The sequence below is a fragment of the Lissotriton helveticus genome, chromosome 7 (assembly GCF_964261635.1).
Source record: "Lissotriton helveticus chromosome 7, aLisHel1.1, whole genome shotgun sequence".
Classification (NCBI taxonomy): Eukaryota; Metazoa; Chordata; class Amphibia; order Caudata; family Salamandridae; genus Lissotriton; species Lissotriton helveticus.
In genome coordinates, this window is record NC_136068.1 from 1062279256 (window position 1) to 1062301682 (window position 22427).

At 52.6% G+C, this 22427-nt stretch overlaps 1 protein-coding gene across 7 annotated transcripts in view; it reads right to left on the reverse strand.

The window, feature by feature from the left end:
• The window catches only part of USP36 (ubiquitin specific peptidase 36), a 755622-nt gene that overhangs the window by 92963 nt on the left and 640232 nt on the right, over nt 1-22427 (reverse strand). For all 7 annotated transcript variants that reach the window (XM_078653946.1, XM_078653951.1, XM_078653945.1 and 4 more), the window contains one exon: nt 2577-2744. In XM_078653946.1, coding sequence (XP_078510072.1) covers nt 2577-2744 — 168 coding nt within the window. The remainder of the gene's footprint in view (nt 1-2576; nt 2745-22427) is intronic.

Below are 22427 nucleotides of genomic sequence, written 5' to 3' on the forward strand. Positions count from 1 at the left end.
ACTTACAGGAAGATGCGCAAAGGCAGTTATTGCAGAAAACAGTGAGAAGAAGGAAGGAGGAACAGTAAATAAAGTGACTGATGTTAAAAAAAACAGCAGAACCAGCCAGACTTACAAGAGTTATAAACCTATTTGAGGAAGAATGCAATACAGTGACAGACGGCACTGCTACAGATGTGGGAGCACAAATCACATGGCTGATGATAAAAGGTGCCTGCACGTGGTGCAAAGTGTACGAATTCTGGCATTGTCGGGCACTTCCAAAAAGTTTGCTACAGACGTGGTGCAAACAAAATAAAGATGGTGGAGTGTGAAGAGACAAACAGTCGAGACATGTCTGAGGACGAAGAAGAAAACATGTTCATATTGAATATTGAAGATGAGTGTGTTAAAAGTGTAGGAAATGAAAAGAAGTCAAGAACCAAGAAACCTATATGCGAGATGACAATAGGAGGAATTGACATCAGCATTGTGGCGGACTCTGGATCTCCGTACACAAATGTAAATAATGAGGTATGGAAGGAGAAGTTTGCACCTCATTTAGGGAAGCACTTAGAAAGAGCAGACATCACAATAAAGACATTCAATGGTGATCCCATCGAAGTCTGGATTCAGGAAGTTGAATTTTGCGTTCAAAGGTAGAGAATCTGTTTGCAAGCTCTATGTGTCAGCAGTAGGACCGTCTGTTTTGGGCTGGATGGACCAAGGGGATCTGGGAATTAAACTTGATCCCAGCTATTCCCTGTCCTAGTTGTGAATGACAGTGAGAGTTACAGTAAATCCTTGTTGGAAAATTTTCCAAGTGTCTTCAATGGGAAGATAGGGGCTCTCAAGGGATATACGCACAAAATAGTAGTCAAGAAGGATGCAGTTCCAGCAATGCACAAGGTGCGCAACTTACCGTTTTCTGCGAAGGAAGAAGCGAAGGAGCAACTTGACAAACTATTCATGGATGGTGTTATATGGCGTGTCGAAGCATCGGAATGGGTAGCACCTTTAGTCGTGGCAAAACGGGCCAACGGCAGTTTGAGATTGTGCATTGACCTGCGCGACCTTAATAGAAACATTGTGGTGGAATAGTATCCCTTGCCGAGAATCAATGAGATGCTAGCCAAAATCAAAGGGGTGAAGTGGTTTTCGACAATAGATTTGAAGGCCGCCTATCACCAGGTTCCCCTCCACCAAGAGAGTAAGAAACTCACCACATTTGTAACACCTTTTGGGTGTTATCGCTTCAACAGAGTCCCTTTTGGTTTGGCGTCTGCGGCCGCAATGTTTCAGAGACTGATGCAGAACATCTTCGCAGACATTCCAGACTTGTTGACGTTCCAGGACGATATCCTTGTCATGGGAAAGACCCGACAAGAGAACGATGATAAGGTCAATCAAGTTCTGGAAACTCTTGCAGCAAAGGGCTTGACAGCGGAGTACAAGAAGTGCAGGTTTGCATGTCGCAAGGTTCCTGGGGCACGAGATAACAGGAGAAGGAATTTGTCCCAAGAAGGAGCTTTTGGAAGCCATCAACGATGCGCCTGAGCCAAAAAGCAAAGAGGCGCGAAGGTCCTTCCTAGGTTTGATCGAACTCTATGCGAAGTTTATAAAGAACTTCTCACACAAGACTTACCCACTGAGACAATTGTTAAAGGAGAAAAACAAGTTTATATGGGATGATGATTGCCACAGCACCTTCGAAGCTTTGAAGAAAGAACTGTGCTCAACTGTTCCACTGCAAGGTTTTGACCCCATGCTTCAGAATGTAATAAGACGCTAGCTGCAGAGGGTTGGGTGCAGTACTAACCCAGAGAGACGTTAATGGTAAGGAGTGTACCATAGCCTTTGCCTCGCGCTCCTTGACCCAGAGTGAGGAAACATTTTCAGTCATTGAGCGTGAGGCACTGGCATGCATATGGGCTCTCGAGCACTTCAGACAGTTTGTCTGGGGAGGCAGGGTTGTTCTACGAAGCGACCACAAACCTTTGACAAAGGTATTCACAACCAAAGGATTGTACAATGCGTCAACAAGGCTAGCGCATTTGTCTATGAGATTGCTTGAGTACAACTATATTGTAGAGTATGTACCTGGGGTAAAGAATGTTGTGGCTGACTTTTTAAGTCGTATGCCGTTGCCTGAAAATGAAAAGTGTGATGAGAGCGAAGAAGAGAGTATCGCCAGCGTGAGAGCAGAGTTAGAGGGGATTTCTCTCGAGGAGTGGAATGCGGAACAGGAAAAGGACAAGACGTTATATGAAGTAATTGAGTTGGTAAAAAAAGGTTGGGGCTCAAAGAGTACCTTAACTGAGTGACTAAAGCCCTTCTGGGAGGTGAAACATGAACTCTCTCATGAAGATGGGTTGTTGCAGAGCCAGCGCACCTTGCACCTCCCAGGGGCATTTCTTGATAAATATTTCTGGAGTCACTACCGTATGTTCGAGAATTCTAAGGCAAGGAATCTGTGTTTAGAAGTAGCCATCGCAAAGTTAAAGTAAAGAGGTCGATCTCAAAGCTTGGTCCAGCAGACAGAACCTCAAGTAACTAGCTGCAATAAGGTATGCATTCTCAGAGTAGAGGTAGGTTACCTTGAGTCCCGTAAGCTTTGTCTGAGGAATTCTTCAGAAGTTCCAGCACCACATTAGAGTCCTTACTTCCATCCCAGGATAGGCCAGGTGCATTGGATTCTGGCATTTTCATGCTGGAAGTACGCCTGTAGCCATCGTGCACCTGACTATCCCACATGACTACTGCAGCTGGTGAGACAGAAAAAATACCCTTAATAATGCTTAACCTGCACTAAAATATCACAACTCTGGTAACAAACATACCTATAAAACCTTTGGTATCCATATCAATCACAAAAAAATTGAGAATTTCTGAATTAACACAAAGTCCTCAATCATGAACAATCATACTTTGGCCCATCACAGGTGAGAAACATCTCTAACCCACTCATGCTTAAAAATAAATACAACCTACTTATAATTATAAACAATTTGGAGCTTTCAACACACTAGGGCACCATGAGACGAAAGTGATCGTCTCATGACAGGTTTCCATCCGAGGATATTCTCTACTATTCAGCAGTGATGGAATATTTCTGAATGTCAGGTGGGATCTAGGAAAATACATAAAATGTTGCCTACCTAAACCAACTACATGTAGCTTTTTGTGTTGTCTTTTACAGGCTGTAAAACCTAGTGCTGGAAAATGAAATAATATTTAATAATTTCTCTTGAGAGGACTCTTAATAACATAGCCTAAAGCAACAATGCAGCAGCACAAACGCCACGTGAGTGAGTTTTCTTCCCCATTTGAAGAGGTGTGTCTGGAGGGGTGTGTCAAGTAAGGTATGATATCATTAGTAATACCAAATATCACTACTACTTTATGTTCACCAGAGAGTTGGGTAGTGGATGTGAATCTATAACACAACAAGGTACAGTTGTTTTTTTTATTTATTTAATAATTTTCAGAAAAGTACATATCACAAGAAACAGCGTGATACAGTCATATAACAAGTAAGGTCAAAGGACAAACATCCCCACCCACCCCTCCAAGCCTGCAATGTATGAAACACCTAGCAACCGATTGAGTTCACTTCTTGGAGTCCCACTTGGTAACCCGTGTCCATGTAAATTTAACATCACTCAGATTGTTCACTGCGTGCTAGCAAGTATTCTCCCAGAGGTGCCCAGATGTCTTTGGGACGAGATCCGGTCGGCAACTCCTCCTGAAACAGTTCCAGCTGTTCCTGGCAATACACCATGTCTTTTCACCATTGAGATGTGTGAGGGCGTCGGCGACCAACCCAAGTAAACAGCACGCGCCTTTTGGCTAGTAGCAACGCCACTCTCACAAAGTGGCCCGTGACACCTTTCGCACCTGGCACATATCCCAGCAAGCACACTAACGGTGTACACTCCAGTCTGCACCCCACCATTGTGTAGATCATCTCCAACACATCCACCCAGAACAGTTGTACAGACCTACACCGCCAGGCCAGATGTAGGAAGCCCGCCCCCCCTGTCCACACCTTCGGCAACAATCAGAGTCGCTGAACCCCATTCTGTGGAGTTTCTGTGGAGTTTGGTACGCTTGGTGTATGAATTTCAGGTGGATAATGCGAAGATTGCAATTAGGCGACAGTCGACCGGTCACCATACAAATCTGTTCCCATTCGTTCACTGTGATTACCGGATCTAACAGCTTATTCCATCTCTCCAGGCTTTTATCCTCCGCATATACAGTCTCCTCCTGCACCGCCCTATACAACCTGGTGAGCAGATGTTTCCGCTAAGCAATGACCATGATCAACTGTAAAGCCTTTGACACAGGCGGCTCATCCGGGAAGCAGGCATAATGGTCCCTGACAGCCCTTCGCAGTCTATAACACACATACTGAAACAGCGGGGTGGGGTTCGAAACATACTCTAAATCCGAACCAGTAAGATACTTCCCCTCGGGGTACAGGTCACCCATAGTGGTGAGACCCGCCTCTTGGAGCAAAGACACAGGGCCCCGTTCGCCCGCCACCGATAGAGCAGCGTGGCCCTCGATGCACAAAGCCGGGGCATATAAGGGCAACCGATCCGTGCGATTACCTATTTCCTGCCAAGTGGAGACCGTGCCATCGATTGTATTAATTTCAGATCTGGGGGTTTGCCTGTGGATATGCGTAATAATACTCTTCAGCGGTGTCGGAGCAGCATCCCCCTCTTCCACCGCCATGTCGGGGATAAATCCGCGTGGTCGGAACCAAAAATATGCGAATTGCGCCTGCGCACAAAATAATATGCGTAGAAGTCCGGGGCATTGAATCCGCCTCTTTTGAAGGGAAGGGTCAGTGCGGCCCAGCTAATCCGTGGCGGTTTCGCCCCCAATACCAGCCTGAGCAATTATGCCTGTAACGTTTTGAAAAATTGTTTAGTCAACCGGATGGGGACATTGCAAAACAAATACAAAAACTGGGGGAGGATCACCATTTTTATCACAGCGATACGGTCAGCCAACGAGAGGGGCAACCTGACCCACCGATCCACACGTTCCACCAACGCCGTGTAGGCTCTTCCAGAGTTTTCACTGACCACTATCACCGGATCCCGATGGATCCAAATACCTAGCTACTTGACTGGCTCTTACGACCACACTAGAGGATATTCCACCTGCGGTTCAGTCATATCAGGCGTTAGGGGGACCAGCACCGACTTTTCCCAGTTGATGCTTAGCCCCGAATAGAGGCCAAACCGGATGTATTCTCGCATGACTTGCAATAAATATGTCTGTGGCTCCCTGACATATAGAACCATATCATCCGCGTACGCTGAGATAATCACCGGCCGGTTATTAAAGCTCAGGGCTGCAGCTCTCTGTGACTAGCGGATCCAGCACATGCGGGGCTCCAGGACGATGGTAAAAAGGAAGGGGGAAAGCGGGCACCCCTGTCTAGTGCCACGCTGGATCAACAGCAGATCGGATGTGAGCCCGCCCACCCGCACCCTCACCGACACGTCAGTACACAGAACTTGGATCCAGCGGATGAACACCGGCGGGAATCCCATCCTGTGCAATATGAAGATCATGTATTTCCATTCGATCGAGTCAAACGCCTTGGCCGCGTCCAGTAGGACGGCCACGCCAGGCAACTCGGGCATTAGGACGTGAAACATGGCGAAGATCGTGCGAAGGTTCCAGGAGGTGGATCTATCAGGTATAAAACCTGATTGGTCCGGTAAGACTAGCATGGGCATCAAGGGGCTCAGTTTGGTGGCCAGTACCTTAGCGAGGATCTTCGCATCAATATTGACGGGAGAGAGAGGGCGATACGAGTCGCAGCGCGTTGGTGACTTATCTTTTTTCAGAAGATTAACGATCAAAGCTTGTCGCAAGGAGGTTGGGAGGTGGCCACCTCATGCGCCTCCGCATACATCGCCAATAGGTGTGGCGCCAGGAGATCTACATAGTGTTTATAAAATTCTGCCGTCAGCCCATCGGGGCCCAGAGCTTTGTTATTTGGGAGAGACAGGATAGCATCCCTAATATCCCTCTCGTCTGTAGGGAGGCTAAGGAATTACGCTGCCCATCGGAAAGCCAGGCACAGGCCGTGTCAGCCAAATAATCCTGCAATGCAGGTTCATTCATGTCTCCCTGCGAAGTGTACAGGGACTCATAAAAGGTTCGAAATTGAGCTAGGATTGCATCACTTGAGAAGTGTTCCAGTCCCTCATCATCCACAATGAGGTCAATTTGGGAGACCTCCGACCTATCTCGCAGTCGGCCAGCCAACACCTTGCCAGGCCTGCTCCCCTCCCCATAAGCCCTCGCCACATGCCTCTTCGATAGGTATTTGATTTCCGTGGCTGCTTAGTGTTGTACTCCTCCAGATACTCCCTGATGTGTGTGAGCACCTCGGGAGATGGCTCAACCTCGTATTGAGCCTCTAGTGCACGTAACTGTTCCTCCATGCGACTCAACTGTCCCTGCAAATCCCGCAGAATGCCAGCCGATGTGCTGATGCACACACCGCGTATCGCGGCCTTGAAGGCTTCCCACAAGGTGGCCGCGCTGTCTACCGTGCCCGTATTAAGCTCGAAATTGAATATGCTACTTACCAGTATGCATCTGTTCTTGGCATGTAGGGCTGCTGACATTCATATCTATAGCATAAATTGCCGCCTAGGGTTGGGTCCGGATGATTGCACATTGTTGTCCTGGAAGAGTCTTCGAAGTATCACGAGATAGGTGGCTCCTCCCCTGGACTACAGTGCGCATGGGCATCGACTCCATCCTCAGATTGTTTTTAGCCATTGTGGCGAAGATGGAGTGTAACAGTGTAAGCGATGCCATGCTAAGAGTAAGTGTAAAAGGTCTGCAGCCGCTACTGGCGCCGGGGAGGAGGGTGGGCGATATGAATGTCAGCAGCCCTACATGCCAAGAACAGATGCATACTGGTAAGCATATTCAGTTCGAGGCATGTGGGCTGCTCAATTCATATCTATAGCATAGAATACATAGCAGTCCCTCCATTAACGGCGGTCGCCTGTGCCAGCTGCAGAAGTTTGAAAAAGTGTTTTAAGAACAGCCTGTCCTACAGCTGTCTGCTGTTTGGAGTGCACATCTACACAGTAATGTTTAGTAAATGTGTGTGGTGTAGACCATGTGGCTGCTCTACAAATATCTTCCAAAGGAATATTACCCAGGAAAGCCATGGAGGCCCCCAACTTGCGGGTGGAGTGGGCTCTGGGGAGGACCGTTGAGGTGCGCTTAGCCTTGTGATAGCAAATCTGAATACACTTAACGATCCACCTGGCTATACCTGCTTTGGAAATGGGGTTGCCTTTGTGCTGGGCTGAAAAGGCCACAATGAGTTGTTGTGTCTTCCGAAAGTCCTTGGTTCTATCGATGTAGTACATCAAAGCCCTTTTGACATCAAGAGTGTGGAGCATTCTTTCGACCACTGTCTCTGGGTTTTGAAAGAACGCGGGCAGTTCAATGGTCTGATTGACATGGAACTGCGAAACCACTTGAGGAAGAAATTTAGGGTTAGTGCGCAGCACCACCCTGTTGGAGTGAATTTGAATGAATGGCTCTTGTACGGTGAGCGCCTGTAGCTCACTGACACGTCGTAGAGACGTAATGGCAATGAGAAAAGCCACTTTCCACGTTAAGAACTGAATCTCACATGAATGTAGAGGCTCAAAAGGTGGACCCATCAACCTGGTGAGGACCACATTGAGGTTCCATACAGGAGCTGGCGGGGTCCTGGGAGGGATGACCCGCTTTTGTCCTTCTAGGAAGGCTTTAATGGCAGGCACCCTGAAAACGGAGAGATGCTGCCTGTTTTGGAGATAAGCCGCTATGGCGGATAAGTGTATCCGAATGGAAGCATATGCTAGATTGCATTGTAAAGATGTAACAAATAACATATGATGTTGGGAATGGATGCATCTAGCGGGTTGATGTGGTGTTCTGTACAGTAAATGACAAACCGCTTCCATTTTGCTGCATAGCAGGCCCTAGTGGTGGGCTTTCTCGCCTCCCGGATGATATCCATGCATTCAGGAGGCAAGTCAAGGTAGCCAAACTCTAAGACCTCAGGAGCCAGATCGCCAGATTGAGCTGTTGCGGATCTGGATGCTGAATGTCGCCATGGTTCTGCGTCAAAAGCCTGGGTGTGAGGTGCAGCCTTTGATGCGGTACCACGGAGAGTTCTAGAAACGTGGTGTACCATGGTTGGCGTGCCCACGTTGGAGCAACCAGGATGAGTGTCATCGAGTGTTGCTTTAGCTTTCTTGCCACCAGCGGTATGAGAGGTGCTGGGGGAAAAGCGTACGCAAATCTGCCTGACCAGTTCATCCATATCGCAGTGCCCTGCGACTGTGGGTGAGGGAACCTGGCGGCAAAGCTTTGGCATTTTGCGTTTTCCCTTGTGGAAAACAGGTCTATCTATGGATGACCCCACTGCTGGAAGTACGGGTGGAGTACTGATGGATGTATCTCCCACTCGTGCATTTGGTGGCTGTACCTGCTGAGCAGATCCGCCATCTGATTGTCCTTGCCCGGGAGGTGTTCCGCCATGAGGAAGATGTTCCTCTGAATGGCCCACTTCCACATGCTCTGAGCCAAATGAGACAACTGTGGAGAGTGTGTACCTCCCTGCTTTTGGATGTAGTACATGGCCGTCATGTTGTCCGTCCGGATCAACACGACCTTGTTGCACAGATGTACTTTGAAGGACTTCAATGCCATTAAGATTGCCATCAGCTCTAGGTAGTTGATGTGCATCTTCTTTTGCTGCGTCGTCCATAGTCCCTGCACCGTGTAGTGGAGTACATGAGCTCCCCATCCCTGGAGAGATGCGTCCGTTGTCAGGATAATCTGTGGCACAGGCTCCTGGAATGGTCGGCCCTTGCAAAGGTTGTGTGGATTCCACCAATGCAGAGAGTTGTATGCCCGACCGGTCACCAACACTAGGTCGTTCAACTGTCCTTGAGCCTGAGTCCACTGATGTGCCAAGCATTGTTGGAGCGAACGCATATGTAACCGCGCGTGCAGGACTATGAAGATGCAGGAGGCCATCATGCCTATCAACTGCATGAACACTCTTGCTGGAAGTGAGTGTTGTGGTCTGAACTTTTGGATTAGCGACTGGATGTTGTCGATCCTCACTGAATTTGGCTGAGCCGTGGCCGTCAGAGTATCTATCGTCGCGCCCAGATATTGCCGCACATGGGCTGGCTGAAGGTGCGACTTTGGATAGTTCAGTGAGAAGCCCACACCGTGAAGAAGGTGAATGGTGTGGGACATGTCGGCGGCGCACTGCTGGGCTGACTTTGCCTGAACCAGCCAGTCGTCCAGATAAGGGTTGACATGGACGTTTTGTCTCCTGAGGTGCGCAGCCACTGTCGCCAGACATTTTGTGAACACTCTGGGGGCCGTAGTCACTCCGAAAGGAAGGACCTTGAATTGATAATGCCGATTTTGAATGGTAAATCTGAGGTATTTCCTGTGTGATGGATGTAGTGGAATGTGAAAGTAAGCATCCTTGAGATCCAAGGTTGCGAGGAAGTCTCCCTGATTGAGCAACGGAAGAACTTGCTGCAGCGTTAGCATGTGGAAGTGTTCTGAGAGAATATACTGGTTTAGGGGTCTGAGGTCCAGAATAGGTCTGAGGGACCCGTCCTTCTTTGGGATTAAGAAGTACAGGGAGTACACCCCTGTGCCTTCCTCCTCCACTGGCACGAGCTCTATAGCGCCCTTTTGCAGCATGACGAGAACCTCCTGCTGCAATAAGTGCAAATGCTCTGTGGACATAGGACGGTGTTTTGGTGGTATGTTGGGTGGAGTGGATGTTAGCTCCAAACAATAACCGAATTGGATAAGCTTCCTGACCCACCTGTCTGTGGTGATGGATTTCCAGACTGGCAGGAACTGCTGGAGTCTCCCCCCGACAGGTGTGGAATGGTCACGGGGCAGTGACAGGGCGTCACTGTTTGTTGGTGGCGGAGGAACGGGAGTTGTTGTTGCCCCTGCCTCTGCCCTTGGTGCTGTTGCCCCGGTAACCTCCTCTACCCTGCTTGGTGTAAGAGGATTGCGCCCCACCTTTAGTGAATTGCGTTTGCTGGGACATCTGGCCTCTGGAAACATCCCTGTTGCCTGAGCGACGAAAAGTGCTCCCTCTAAACTGTTGGGACTGGAGAGCTCCCATGGACTTAGCAGTCTCTGTATCCTTCTTTATTTTTTCCAGGGTGGTATCCACCTCAGAACCAAATAATCTGTCAGGGTTTACCGGCTGGTTGAGGATGGTAGTCTGTATCTCTGGCTTAAACCCGGAGATTCTGAGCCATGCCTGACGTCTCAACATCACACTGGTGTTAATTGCCCTGGCTGCAGTGTCCGCAACGTCTAGTGCACACTTAATGGAAGCGTTGGAGTTGAGTTTCCCCTCCTGGATAAGCATCTCCGCTGCCTCTTTATATTGGTCTGGTAGATGTTGCAACAGGGTCTCTAGTGTGTCGTAGTGTACTCTGTCGGATCTAGCCAAGGGTGCCTGCGTGTTAGAGATACGCCAGATATTGGCCGCCTGAGCTGCTACTCTCTTTCCTGATGCCTCCAGCACATTGGATTCTTTGTCCGGGGAGGAGCTTCACCAGTGGTTTGCGAATTCGCCCTTTTGCAGACATTAGAAACGACTAGAGAGTCCAATGGCAACTGGCCCTTGATGTAGGTAGGAACACCAGGTGCCGGTCTGTATTTTTTTTCAATTCTAGGGTTGACTACCCTTGATCGCGTGGGTTCCTTAAAAATCTCCGCAGCATGTTTTAGGACCCCTTTTAGCATTGGGAGAGTCTTTACAGTCTTTTCAGCTGTTGAAAGTGTCAAAGAGGAAGTCCACCTCAACAGGGTCAGCATGCAGCTGAACGTCGTGGTTCTTAGCCGCCCTCTCAATTAAGGCAATAAATGCCGCAGAATCCTCAGTGGGAGAGGTCTTGACGTTGTACACCTGAGGGTAATGGGTGGTTTGCTGATCCCCTTGGTCTCCTGCCTCTGCCCATGAGTCCTGTTGTTCAACAGGCTCCGTGTTGGCAGGAAAATTGTATTCCTCGTCCTCTTCCCCAGCATCCTCCACATCCGAATAAGTGGGTGAGGGTGTGGCAATTCTTGGAGTCTGAGGAACCATTGGCTCGACCAAGACTGGTGAATCTGAAGCAGGCTTCTTGCTCTTTAGAGGAATTGTGTAGGACTCCAAAGGCTGTGTCGTCGTGATCTTTCTTTTGTAAAGCGTAAGCTTCCCGGTGTCGGCATCGATGAAATGCTCCGACTGCTCCTCTACCAAGGGTGGTCGATGCTTCAAGCTCCCAGCCGGGTGAGTTGGCTTCGACCCCGCAGATCCCTGCAAGTGCGCTTCGGGCACCGATCGTGGTGCGAAGGCCTTCGGTGCCACTTTCGGCGGCAACGTGAAGAGGATTGGCGTTGACGACTTTGGCGCTGGGACAGATTGCTTCGGGGTGGAAGGTGTCTTCGGTTCTTCCGCCGAAGCCTTGTCCCTGATGCGTTTAAGGGAGTCCGAGACCTGCTTCGTAAAGGAAGCGGACGGTTTCGTCGACCCGACAGACGATCTCGGTCCACCAACATGTGAAGACTCGAGCGTCGATGACTTGGGCTTTTCCAGCCGAGGCGTAGGAGCATCCTTCTTAGGGGCGCTACACCCTCCTTCCGTGGCAGCAGACATCGACGCCGGCTGTTTCGGGTCGGCGGTCTGGATCACTGGTTTCGGGGCCCCAGTCTTCGGCTCAACGCCCTTGCTTGACTTCGGCTCGATGCCCTTTTTGGACTTCGGCTCGATGCCCTTTTTGGACTTCGGCTCGACGCCCTTGCTTGACTCCGTCTCGACGCCCTTCTTGGACTTCGGCTCGACGCCCTTCTTGGACTTCGGCTCGACGCCTTTGCCCGACTTCATCGGGTCGATAGCTTTCTTCGGCTTGGGTTGCCCCGACACCTCGGAAGACGAGGGTGTCGACGGAGGAGCAGACATCTTCGGTTTCGATGGCGTCTCAACCACTTTTGTTTTTGTCGACACCAATGGTTTCACTTTCGGTTTTGTTTTCGACAATTGCGGCTCCGCCGAAGTGTCCGTAGCCAGGCCTGGAGGCGGGCCGTGGATCCTGGTATAAGGTCTTTGGTAAGGCCGTGTGGCGATCCCTCGACCTGAGCCTTTGTAATTGTTCGAACGGGGCATAGCTCTTCCTCTGAGCTATCTTCCATGGCCCCATAGGCCTCATTGTCGTCTCCTACCTCGTCGACGACTTCTTCTACTTCTAGGCCTTCGACATCCGCATCATAGTCGTAGTCTATTTCCTCCGCTGGAGGTGAAATCTGCATCTGAACTTCGTGTTCGTCTGCTTCTTCGTTGTTGAAGATGTCCACCGGTGCCGGGGCCGACTGCCGGGCCTCGAGGCGCGCCACGCCCCGAAGCCGAATCGTCTTCTTCAAACGAAACCTGGAACAAGCCATACAGCTGGCTTCATCGTGGTCCGGCGACAGGCACTTGTCGCACACCGGGTGGACGTCGATGTGGGGATACTTCGATCCACACACGGGACACTTCTTGAACGGGCTCCGTTCCATGTTGTGTCGTCGAAGGTCTTGCTGCGTCGACTGGGCCTCGATCACCGAAGAGTCACGCGACTCCCTGGATGTCCAACTCGGGAACTGAGTCGGAACAGAACTGGGCACCGAACGCAAACAATACCGACGGTTCGAAAAAGGCCTTCGGGCCTCGAAAAAGTTTATGTTGATTCCGAACTGGAGATAACGAAATTACATCCGAAACAATGGCGGAAAAAAACAATCTGAGGATGGAGTCGATGCCCATGCGCACTGTAGTCCAGGGGAGGAGCCACGTATCTCGTGATACTTCGAAGACTCTTCCAGGACAACAATGTGCAATCATCCGGACCCAACACTAGGCGGCGATCTATGCTATAGATATGAATTCAGCAGCCCACATGCCTCGAACACTGTTATCGCTTTGTGGATTGTATCTGCATATACCGGATCGAGTAGGGAGGCCGCGCGAAAACGCCAGGTGAAGGGATGTCGAGTAGTGAGTGGGACGGCGATTTGGAGCAGGATGGGGTTATGGTCGGACAGAGTCTGCGGTAGGATGTGAACCGACTCAACCCATCCATTTGCCTCCCTGTCCAACAGCCAATAGTCCAGACGCGACCATGTGTTATGAGCAGGGGTGATATGTGTGCCTTCCAGTGTTCCCGCATTACGCAGGCGCCATGCATCTACCAGACCTGTCTTCCATAAAATCATGTACACACTGCGCAACTTTGATCATGCGCACACTGGCGGTGTTAGATTTGTCTAAAAGCGGGTCAAGACAGGTGTTGAGATCCCCCCCCCAAACAAAATCGCCGAATCAGGCCAGCAGCGCAAAATCTGAACATCTTAAGGAACGCTGCCGGTTCATCTACCACTGGCCCGTAAACATTAGCAATCGTTACCAACACTCGCCCCAACTTGCCACGCACCAGGGCCCACCGTCCATCATCCGCAACACATGTATCAATGGGCTGAAAGGGGGTCCCACGCCTAACGAGAATCATCACACCACGTGCATAACTAGAGTAAGAGGAAGCAAGGCGAATGTCGCCCAGCGCCGGGCCATTGCCCCCTCCGAGTGCTTGGTCAGGTGGGTCTCTTCCAGAAGAGCGATATGCACCCCATGTCGATCTAGATGCATCAGGACTTGTCTACATTTCCTGAGCGTATTCAAGCCACGTACATTCCAGGTGACACAATTATACTTCTCACACACCATCAGACACACAGGGACACCATGATGAGCTGAACAGAGGCCACCCAGTCGTGGATATTAGCACATGTGGGACGCACATCGAGACTGTACATAAGTCAAGAAGAAAAATCCAATCGTAAAGCGGCTCGGCCCCCCCTCCCTCTCCCGCCCCGTCCTGTCCCCCCCAACCAACAAAATCAAACCACATAGTACCAATGCCAAACAGGAACGACCATACAATGCAAAAAGAACAAACACACCCCCCTCCCCCCGCCCACTTCAGCAACCCCAAATCGCCAAAGGCCCATCGCACCCCCCCTCCCTCAATCTCCCATGTGGCGCACAACAAACTTTGTGGGTTGTACCCAAAAGGGGCGTGAAGTGGCCCGATCCACCCCCGGCACTAGGCGGGGGTGGCCACCGGACAGTGTGGAAAGACCCACATCTCCATGACGGATTCCAATGTCTTACACACTACCTAGTGAGGTAGCAACCAAGTGCCTGCAGGCTTGTCACATTGCACAGGGCTTCAGGGCCGGTCGCTCCACACACCGCGTGATTCCCCGTGAGTGTGCCAGGCTCCCCGCTGCTGCCTCGAGCTCGCCACTGCCTTGCAGCTGTGCTTGTGGTATTTCTTCAGCTGCTCCCCGCCGCTGCTCCCCTGCGGCCCGCCCCTTTTTTCTTCCTCTAACCCCATTCACCGCCCGCTCCCGCCTCCCAGCTGCTCCTCCCTCCCACTTCGCCATTTATGGCGGAGTCAACGCGTACGCGCATCGGGTGCGCCGATTGTGCGCCGAAGGCGCGCCAAAGGCAAGCCCGTCTGCGCCCGTCCCCGCCTGGACCGCGCCCAGCGCCAGGACCCCTGGCCCCCGAGGAGTCCATCCCACTGGACGGACTTACGAGGCCGCAACCCTCCACGCACTCAACGCCGGACGATACCCCGCCTGCTACCGAGCCACCCCGAAAAGCACCCACGGACCCTTCAACTGCAAAGCCTGCAAGTTCAGCTGCCTCCGGACCTGCACCGCTCCCGCCAAACCAAGCACCAGCAGCAACCACCTCAAGTGCATCCTGCTCAACACCAGCTCTGTCCACAGACACGCTGTGGAACTCTGGAACCTGCTCGACACAACATCACCAGACATCGCCTTTCTCACGGAAACCTGGATGAACGCCTCCTCAGCGCCCGACATCGCCATAGCCATCCCGGATGGATACAAGATCACCCGGAGGGACCGCGTCAATCAGACTGGAGGAGGCATCGCCATTATACACAAGTACACCATCCGCATCTCGACCAACTCCAACGACACCTTCACCGCCGCCGAACACCTCCTCTTCCAGATACACGCCGACCCCAAGACGACCCTCAGCGGCACCCTCATCTACAGACCCCCGGGACCACGCACACAATTCAGCGAAGACATCGCAGACTTCATCAGCCCCCACGCCCTCGCCTCCTCTGACTACATCCTCCTAGGGGACCTCAACTTCCACCTGGAGAACAACAATGACAGCAACACTGCCACCCTGCTGGACAACCTCGCCAGCCTCGGACTCAAGCAACTGGTGAACACCCCCACCCACTACGCCGGCCACACGCTTGACCCAGTCTTCTCCTCCAGCAAGCACATCTCCTTCAGCCACTCCACCAGACTTCACTTGACTGATCACAGCTGCGTCAACTTCAGCTTCAGGAAAAACACGACCCACCACCACCCACAACAGATTCCTCACCGGAGCTGGAGCAAGATCACCGCCCAGCAGCTCATCACCTCTCTCTGCCAGAACCCTCCTGCCAGCCCACCGGACCCAAACGTAGCAGCCAGCAACCTCACACAGTGGCTCACCAACTGCGCCGACGACCTTGCACCACTAAAGAACCCCCCCAGCAAGCCCAGAAGCAAGAAAGCCCCCTGGTTCACCAACAAACTCAAGGACTCCAAGAAGAACTGCCGCACCCTCGAGAAAGCCTGGCACCACGATCAGACCTCAGACAACATGACCGCCCTCAAGCACGCCACCCGCAAGCACCACCAGCTGATCCGCACCACCAAGAAGACAGCATTCAAAGAACGACTGGACAACAACGCCCACAACAGCAAGGAACTCTTCAACATCGTCAAAGAGCTCTCCAACCCCAGCGCCGGAAACAACGACATCACACCCTCGCAAGACCTCTGCGACTACCTCGCCTCGTTCTTCCACCGCAAGATCGCCGACATACACAACAGCTTCGGCGCACCAACCACGCACCCAACCGCCAAAACCAACGCCCCCTACCACCACCCTCTGCAACTGGACCCCGGTCAGCACCGAAGACACCACCCGCACGATGAACACCATCCACTCCGGATCACCCTCCGACCCCTGCCCCCACCACGTCTTCAACAAGGCCGACTCCATCATCGCACCCCAACTGCGGGACATCATCAACACCTCCTTCCACACCACCACCTTCCCGGAGAGCTGGAAGCACGCCGAGCTCAGCGGCGTCCTGAAGAAACCAACAGCGGACCCCACCATCCTCAAGAACTTCCGCCCAATCTCGCTCCTCCCTTTTCCTGCCAAAGTCATCGAGAAGACAGTCAACAAACAGCTCGCCACCTTCCTCAAGACGAATGGATCCCTCGACCCCTCGCAGTCCGGTTTCCGAGCCAACCACAGCACCGAGACCACCCTGATCGCAGCCACCAATGACATCAGATCCCTGCTCGACAACGGTGAAACAGCAGCCCTCATCCTCCTGGACCTCTCCGCAGCGTTCGAACCTGTCTGCCACCGCACCCTAGTACAGCGCCTCAGCAACATCGGAATCCAAGGGAAAGCACTAGAGTGGATCATCTCCTTCCTCACCGGAAGAACCCTGCGAGTCCGCCTCTCCCCTTTCAGATCCGAGGCCACTGAAGTCATTTGCGGCATACCACAAGGATCATCACTCAGCCCAACCCTCTTCAACGTCTACATGAGCCCCCTCGCAGCCATCGCACGCAAATACAACCTCAACATAATCTCCTACGCCGACGATACCCAGCTGATCCTCTCCCTCACCAACGACCCCGCCAGAACCAGCCTACACAAAGGGATGAAAGACGTCGCTGAGTGGATGAAGAACAGCCGCCTGAATCTGAACTCAGATGGAAGTCCTCATCCTGGGATCATCGCCCTCCACCTGGGACGACTCCTGGTGGCCCCCTGCCCTGGGCACCACTCCCAAGCCAACGGACCACGCACCCAACTTGGGCTTCATCCTGGACTCTTCCCTCTTGATGACTAGACAAGTCAACGCCGTCTCCTCATCGTGCTTCAACACCCTGCGTATGCTCCATAAGATCTTCCGCTGGATCCCCACTGAGACCAGGAAGACCGTCACCCAGGCACTCGTCACCAGCCGACTGGACTACGGGAACACCCTCTACGCCGGAACCACAGCCAAACTGCAGAAAAGGCTCCAACGCATCCAGAACGCCTCCGCACGACGCGTCCTGGACATCCCCCGTCACAGCCACATCTCCGGCCACCTGAGAAACCTGCACTGGCTCCCCGTCAGCAATAGGATCACGTTCAGGCTCCTCACCCACGCACACAAGGCGCTCCACGACCGCCTGCCCTTCTACGCGCCCACCCGCCAGCTACGATCGACCAACTTCGCCCTCGCCGCCGTTCCACGCATCCACAGAGACACCGCCGGAGGAAGATCCTTCTCCTACCTGGCAGCCAAGACCTGGAACTCCCTCCCCATCCACCTGCAGATGACCCAGGACCATCTTCTCTTCAGGAAGCAACTCAAGACCTGGCTGTTCACGCAGTAACGCCCCCTCTCCCCCAGCGCCTTGAGACCCTTCCGGGTGAGTAGCGCGCTATACAAATGCTATGATTGATTGATTGATTGATATAGGAGACCATCCTGTGCAGCAACTTGTCCAACAGTTCTGAGGCCCCGCGCAGCTGCTACAAAGGGAAGGAATGCAACCCGCACCCCTATCACATTCACTCAAAACATCCTGCCATATTAGCATTCTAAGGTGTAGCAGAAAGAAAAGGACTATAACATATCGCCCACGGTGAAGTGATTAGTCCCCAACACAGGAACTCATCTATATTGATAGTCAGTCGTCAACATCCGATGTATGGCCCGGTGACTTTCGTCGGTGTCTTAGAGATCGAGCATAGTCCATAGCCTGTTTAGGGGTCGTGAAGATTTTACCATTAGCGTGTTCACCAATGCGCAGCCGCGCAGGGTAGAGCATGGCATAGGGTATTTGTTCTTTGGCCAGCAGCTTCTTCACACCCTGAAACTCCTGCGGGCAGCTTGTACTTGAGCTGTAAAGTCTGGATAAAAGGAGAGGACATTATTTTGATAAGTGACCGTGCCCTTCTGCCTGGTGATGCGTAAAACAGTGTCCCGGTCTCTGAAATTTAGCACGCGGGCAATGACAGGCCGAGGCGCAGCACCCGGGGGAGGACGAGCCACCAGCGATCTAAGGGCCCGTTCGATCGCAAACATCATGGACAGCTCGGTAGTGCCGCACACCTCCCGCAGCATCGTCTCCATGTAATCTTCTAGGCACCCCACATTTGTAGCCTCCGGCAGACCGAGGACGCGGATGTTGTTGCGCCTCGATCGCGCCTCAATGTTCTCGTTCTTGGCCTGCATCACTGCAAGAAGCTTAGCCATGTCCGAAGTCTTATCCGCTACCTGCTGCAGGCCGTCTTCAGTCTCTGATATTCTCTGCTCAGCCTCCCCAATGCGAGCTGCCTGCGTATCGAGCTTTGAAGAGAAGTGGTCCATTCGGCCATTTAATGCTTCTATTTTGCCGTCAACAGCTTGGAGGGTGGCCTGAATGCGATTTTTCCAGCGCCGTAGGCCCCTGAGAGGCATCTTCCAGCTCCGAGTCCGAGGCAGCATTCTGCGAGGGCTTGCCACCCTTTCGGAGTTTAAAAGTGAGACGTGGCTGCGATTTGTCTGGATTGCCCATGTTTTGGCCGATATACCTTGCCCACCGCCGCAAAGTGACCCAACACTGAGTAGATCGGCCGTGCCCACTAGTGCAGATATCTTCCCCTCAGCAGGCTCCGCGCCACTGCATACGACGCCTCCGCGTCCAGTAGATATGCAAGCGACCTCAGCAACTCATCCGTAGCAGGGGTAGACCACTGAAAGCTCTCACCATAAGCTGCTGGGCAGTCTGTATACACCCTAGCAGAGGTCCAAGGGCTCAAGTGCAGCGGCGTAGCACAGTGGATCCGCAGCTACCAGAGATGTTGCGCACCATCGTGCCCAGTGTCCAAGCAGGATGTAGGGGGGGGGTGTGACAGCCCCTGCCAGGCCCCCAGCGCACATAGCGACGACAGCGGAGTCCGTGGGGGGGTCTCTCACAGCACCACACTCCGTAGCTGATGGATGATTGCAGATAGGACCCCCAGAGATGTCACCCACGTAGCAGGATCAGCCGCCACCTCGCCGGCCCGCACCTTCCCCTAGGGCCAGCAAGGTATCCCCAGAGTCTGTGTAGTAGAGGGGGCCCCCAGCAAGATGGGGCCGACAGCAGCAGCAACAGTCAAAGACCCGTGCGTGGCCCAGCACACTTAGGCAAATAGGATGCGGCCTACACGGTGCCCGGGTCTCAAGTTCGCGACAGCCGCTCTCGTAGCCCCGCGGCCTGGCGCACTACAGCTCCTCCTCCCTATCAGGCAGCAGCTCCCGGGGACCGCACAGCAGGACACTTATCTGGAGGCCCTACGGGGCCGGCGGACATAGCACCTCCATCGCACTCAGGCGCAGCGCCGGCAACGCCACAGCCGCAGCCCCTCCGGGTGCCGTCCACTCCGCGTCTGGTCAGGGCGCTGCCGCCATTGCACCATGCGGTCGCTGTCCGCCGCTCCCGCGGCCCCCAGGACAGCAGGATTCACCAGAACAGGGTCGGGGCTCACTCGGTAGCACCTCCTCAGGCAGTCTGCATCGAATCCAGGTAGGAGCCGACAGGATGTTGAAGGGTTTTCGCCGGTGGCCGGCAGAGCAGCACTACAGCGCTGCCATCTTGCCAGACGCCAAGCCACGCCCCAAGCTACAGTTGGTTACAGGTAAAAAACGTTGTCGCTTTGAAGCATATTACTGTAGAGCATATGCTCTACACTGGTTCAAAACCAGTGCTTCAATGCCTTTTTACCACAGGGGATGGAAAGTAAAGGTAACTAACAAGTTACTTACCTTCAGTAACGTTGTATCTGTAAGAGACATACATTAGATACCTTACCTTCGAATAACCCCCAGGCGTCAGACTGGATCCGGAGAACTTTTATGTGGCAGTACCCCTGTGCGTTGGTAAGTTGCATCAGTCGAATTCACGTCCGTCGTCTGCGTCGTGGTCGCCGGGATGACATTTCGATGTCTACCTAGACACCGCCCCTGCGCGCTGTCAGTTCTGACATGACTTTCCAAGCCAGAAGCGCAGAGCCCTTTAAGACACTAACCACTGGTGCGCATAACTAGGGCCCTGGAAGGGAGTCCCTATCCCTAGAAGCCAGTTCTCAGAACGGGGAGGATGGGGGAGGCGGTGAGGAATCTATAATGTATGTCTCTTACAGATACATCATTACCAAAGGTAAGCAACTTGTTCATCTGAAAGCGACCATTAGTAATAGATTTCCATTCCTTAGAATAGATACCCCCGCAATGCCAACCCCGGAGGTGAGTCTGCGAACTAAGTTCACACCAGAAAGTCCTGGAGAACAGAACAGCCGAAAAAGCAGTCTCTCCGGACTTGGCTATCAAGGCCGTAATGTTTTGTGAACGTGTGCAGGGATGCCCACGTGGCTGCCTGGCAGATGTCAATCAACGGAACTCCCCATGCCAAAGCAGTAGTGGCTGCTGTCGCCCTGGTAGAGTGGGCGTGCAGACCCACTGAAGGTTGCTTCTTCGCCAAAGAAGAACAGATTTTGATGCATAGGACAACCCATCAAGAAATGGGTCATTTGTGTACAGCCCGACCTTTTTTGCACCCACATAACCCACGAAGAGTTGATCGTCCACCCAGAAATCATTAGTGCGATCAAGGTAGAAGGACTGCGAATGTTTTGGGTCCAGACGGTGGAGTCTCTCCTTCTCTTTGGAAGGGTGTGGACGCAGGAAGAAGGTGAGCAATATGATGGTCTGACCTATGTGGAAAGAAGTAACCACTTTGGGCAGAATAGAGGGCCTAGTGTGAAGGACCACTTTGTCCGGATGAACAGCAAGAAAGGGAGGCTTGGGGGACAGAGCCTAAAGCGCACTCACCGGCTCTAGGCTCATGGCGGCCCTGGGCAGGGAGCGTAGGTAGGGGGCCCCGGAAAAGGGGGAGGGGGGGTCAGGGTGTTTGGAAGTGGAACAGAGCCGGAGGCCGCCAAATCCCTGCCAGTGGCCACCACGCAAATATGTATCCATCCACAGAGGATTATTATATTATGGATATATATTGGCGTGGTGGCCCCTGGGGTTTGGTGGCCCTGTGCAGGTGCACAGCTTGCACATGGCCTATGGCCGCCCCTGCACTCACCCTGCGAATAGATGTGATGGCAAGCTGGAAAGTGGTCTTCAAAGTTAGAAGACGAAGGGGACAGTTATGTCGTGGCTCGAACAGAGCACACACAAGATAAGTAAGGACAAGATTCAAGTCCCATTGAGGTATTATGAAAGGAGGAGGAAAGATGTGAGTAATGCCCTTTAGAAATCTATTTACACTGATAGGCTGATCAGGAAGGTGAAGAAAGGCCGGGATGGCCGAAAGGTAGCCTTTAAGAGTGCCCAGTCCAGAGCCCTGCTGGGCCAAAGATAGAATAACTAGGTGAACGAAGGGCAGAAAGGGTATCCACAGCCTTTGCTGTGCACCATGCCACAAATTTGTTCCTTCTACAGGAGTATACCATTTTAGTGGAGGGACGCCTGGCTGCCAATATGACATTACAGACTTCGGGAGGAAGGTCAAAAGCTGTCAACTGTTGATGCTCAAACTCCACACAAGGAGGTGGAGGCCAGACAGGTTCGAGTGGAGGACCATCCCCTGCGCCTGTGACAGAAGATCCTGCCAAAGAGGCAGTCTGCCCAGGGTACCAGGCGCTTCGCGCCCAGTCCGGAGCCACAAGAATGACTTAAGCCTGGTCGCACTCTATCTTCTTCAGCACTCTGGGTAGAAGTGGTACAGGCAGAAAGGCGAACAGGAGGCCACAATTCCACTCACGAGGAAAAGCGCCACCGAGCAAGTGCTGCCTTAGAAACTCCAACACGCAGAAGTGCTGACATTGCGCGTTCTCTTTGGTCGTGAACAGATCGAGCCAAGGCTCTCCCCACTGCAGAAAGAGACCTTGCACCACCTCCAAGGGAAGACGTCCTTCCGTGATCCATCATGCACCTGCGGCTGAGGTTTTCCGCCCTGGCATTCAGAGAACCTGCCAGGTGTTGAACCACCAGGGATATGCCCTGATGTTGCAGCCATGTCCAGAGGCGCAGGGCCTCCTGATATAGGGTCCACGACCTCACCAAGCCCTGCTTGTTGCAGAACCACATGTTGTCCGTGAACACCTGCACTACTTTTTCCCAGACAGAGGGAAGGAATGCCTTCCGTGCAAGACGGATCGCCAGAAGGTTGATGTG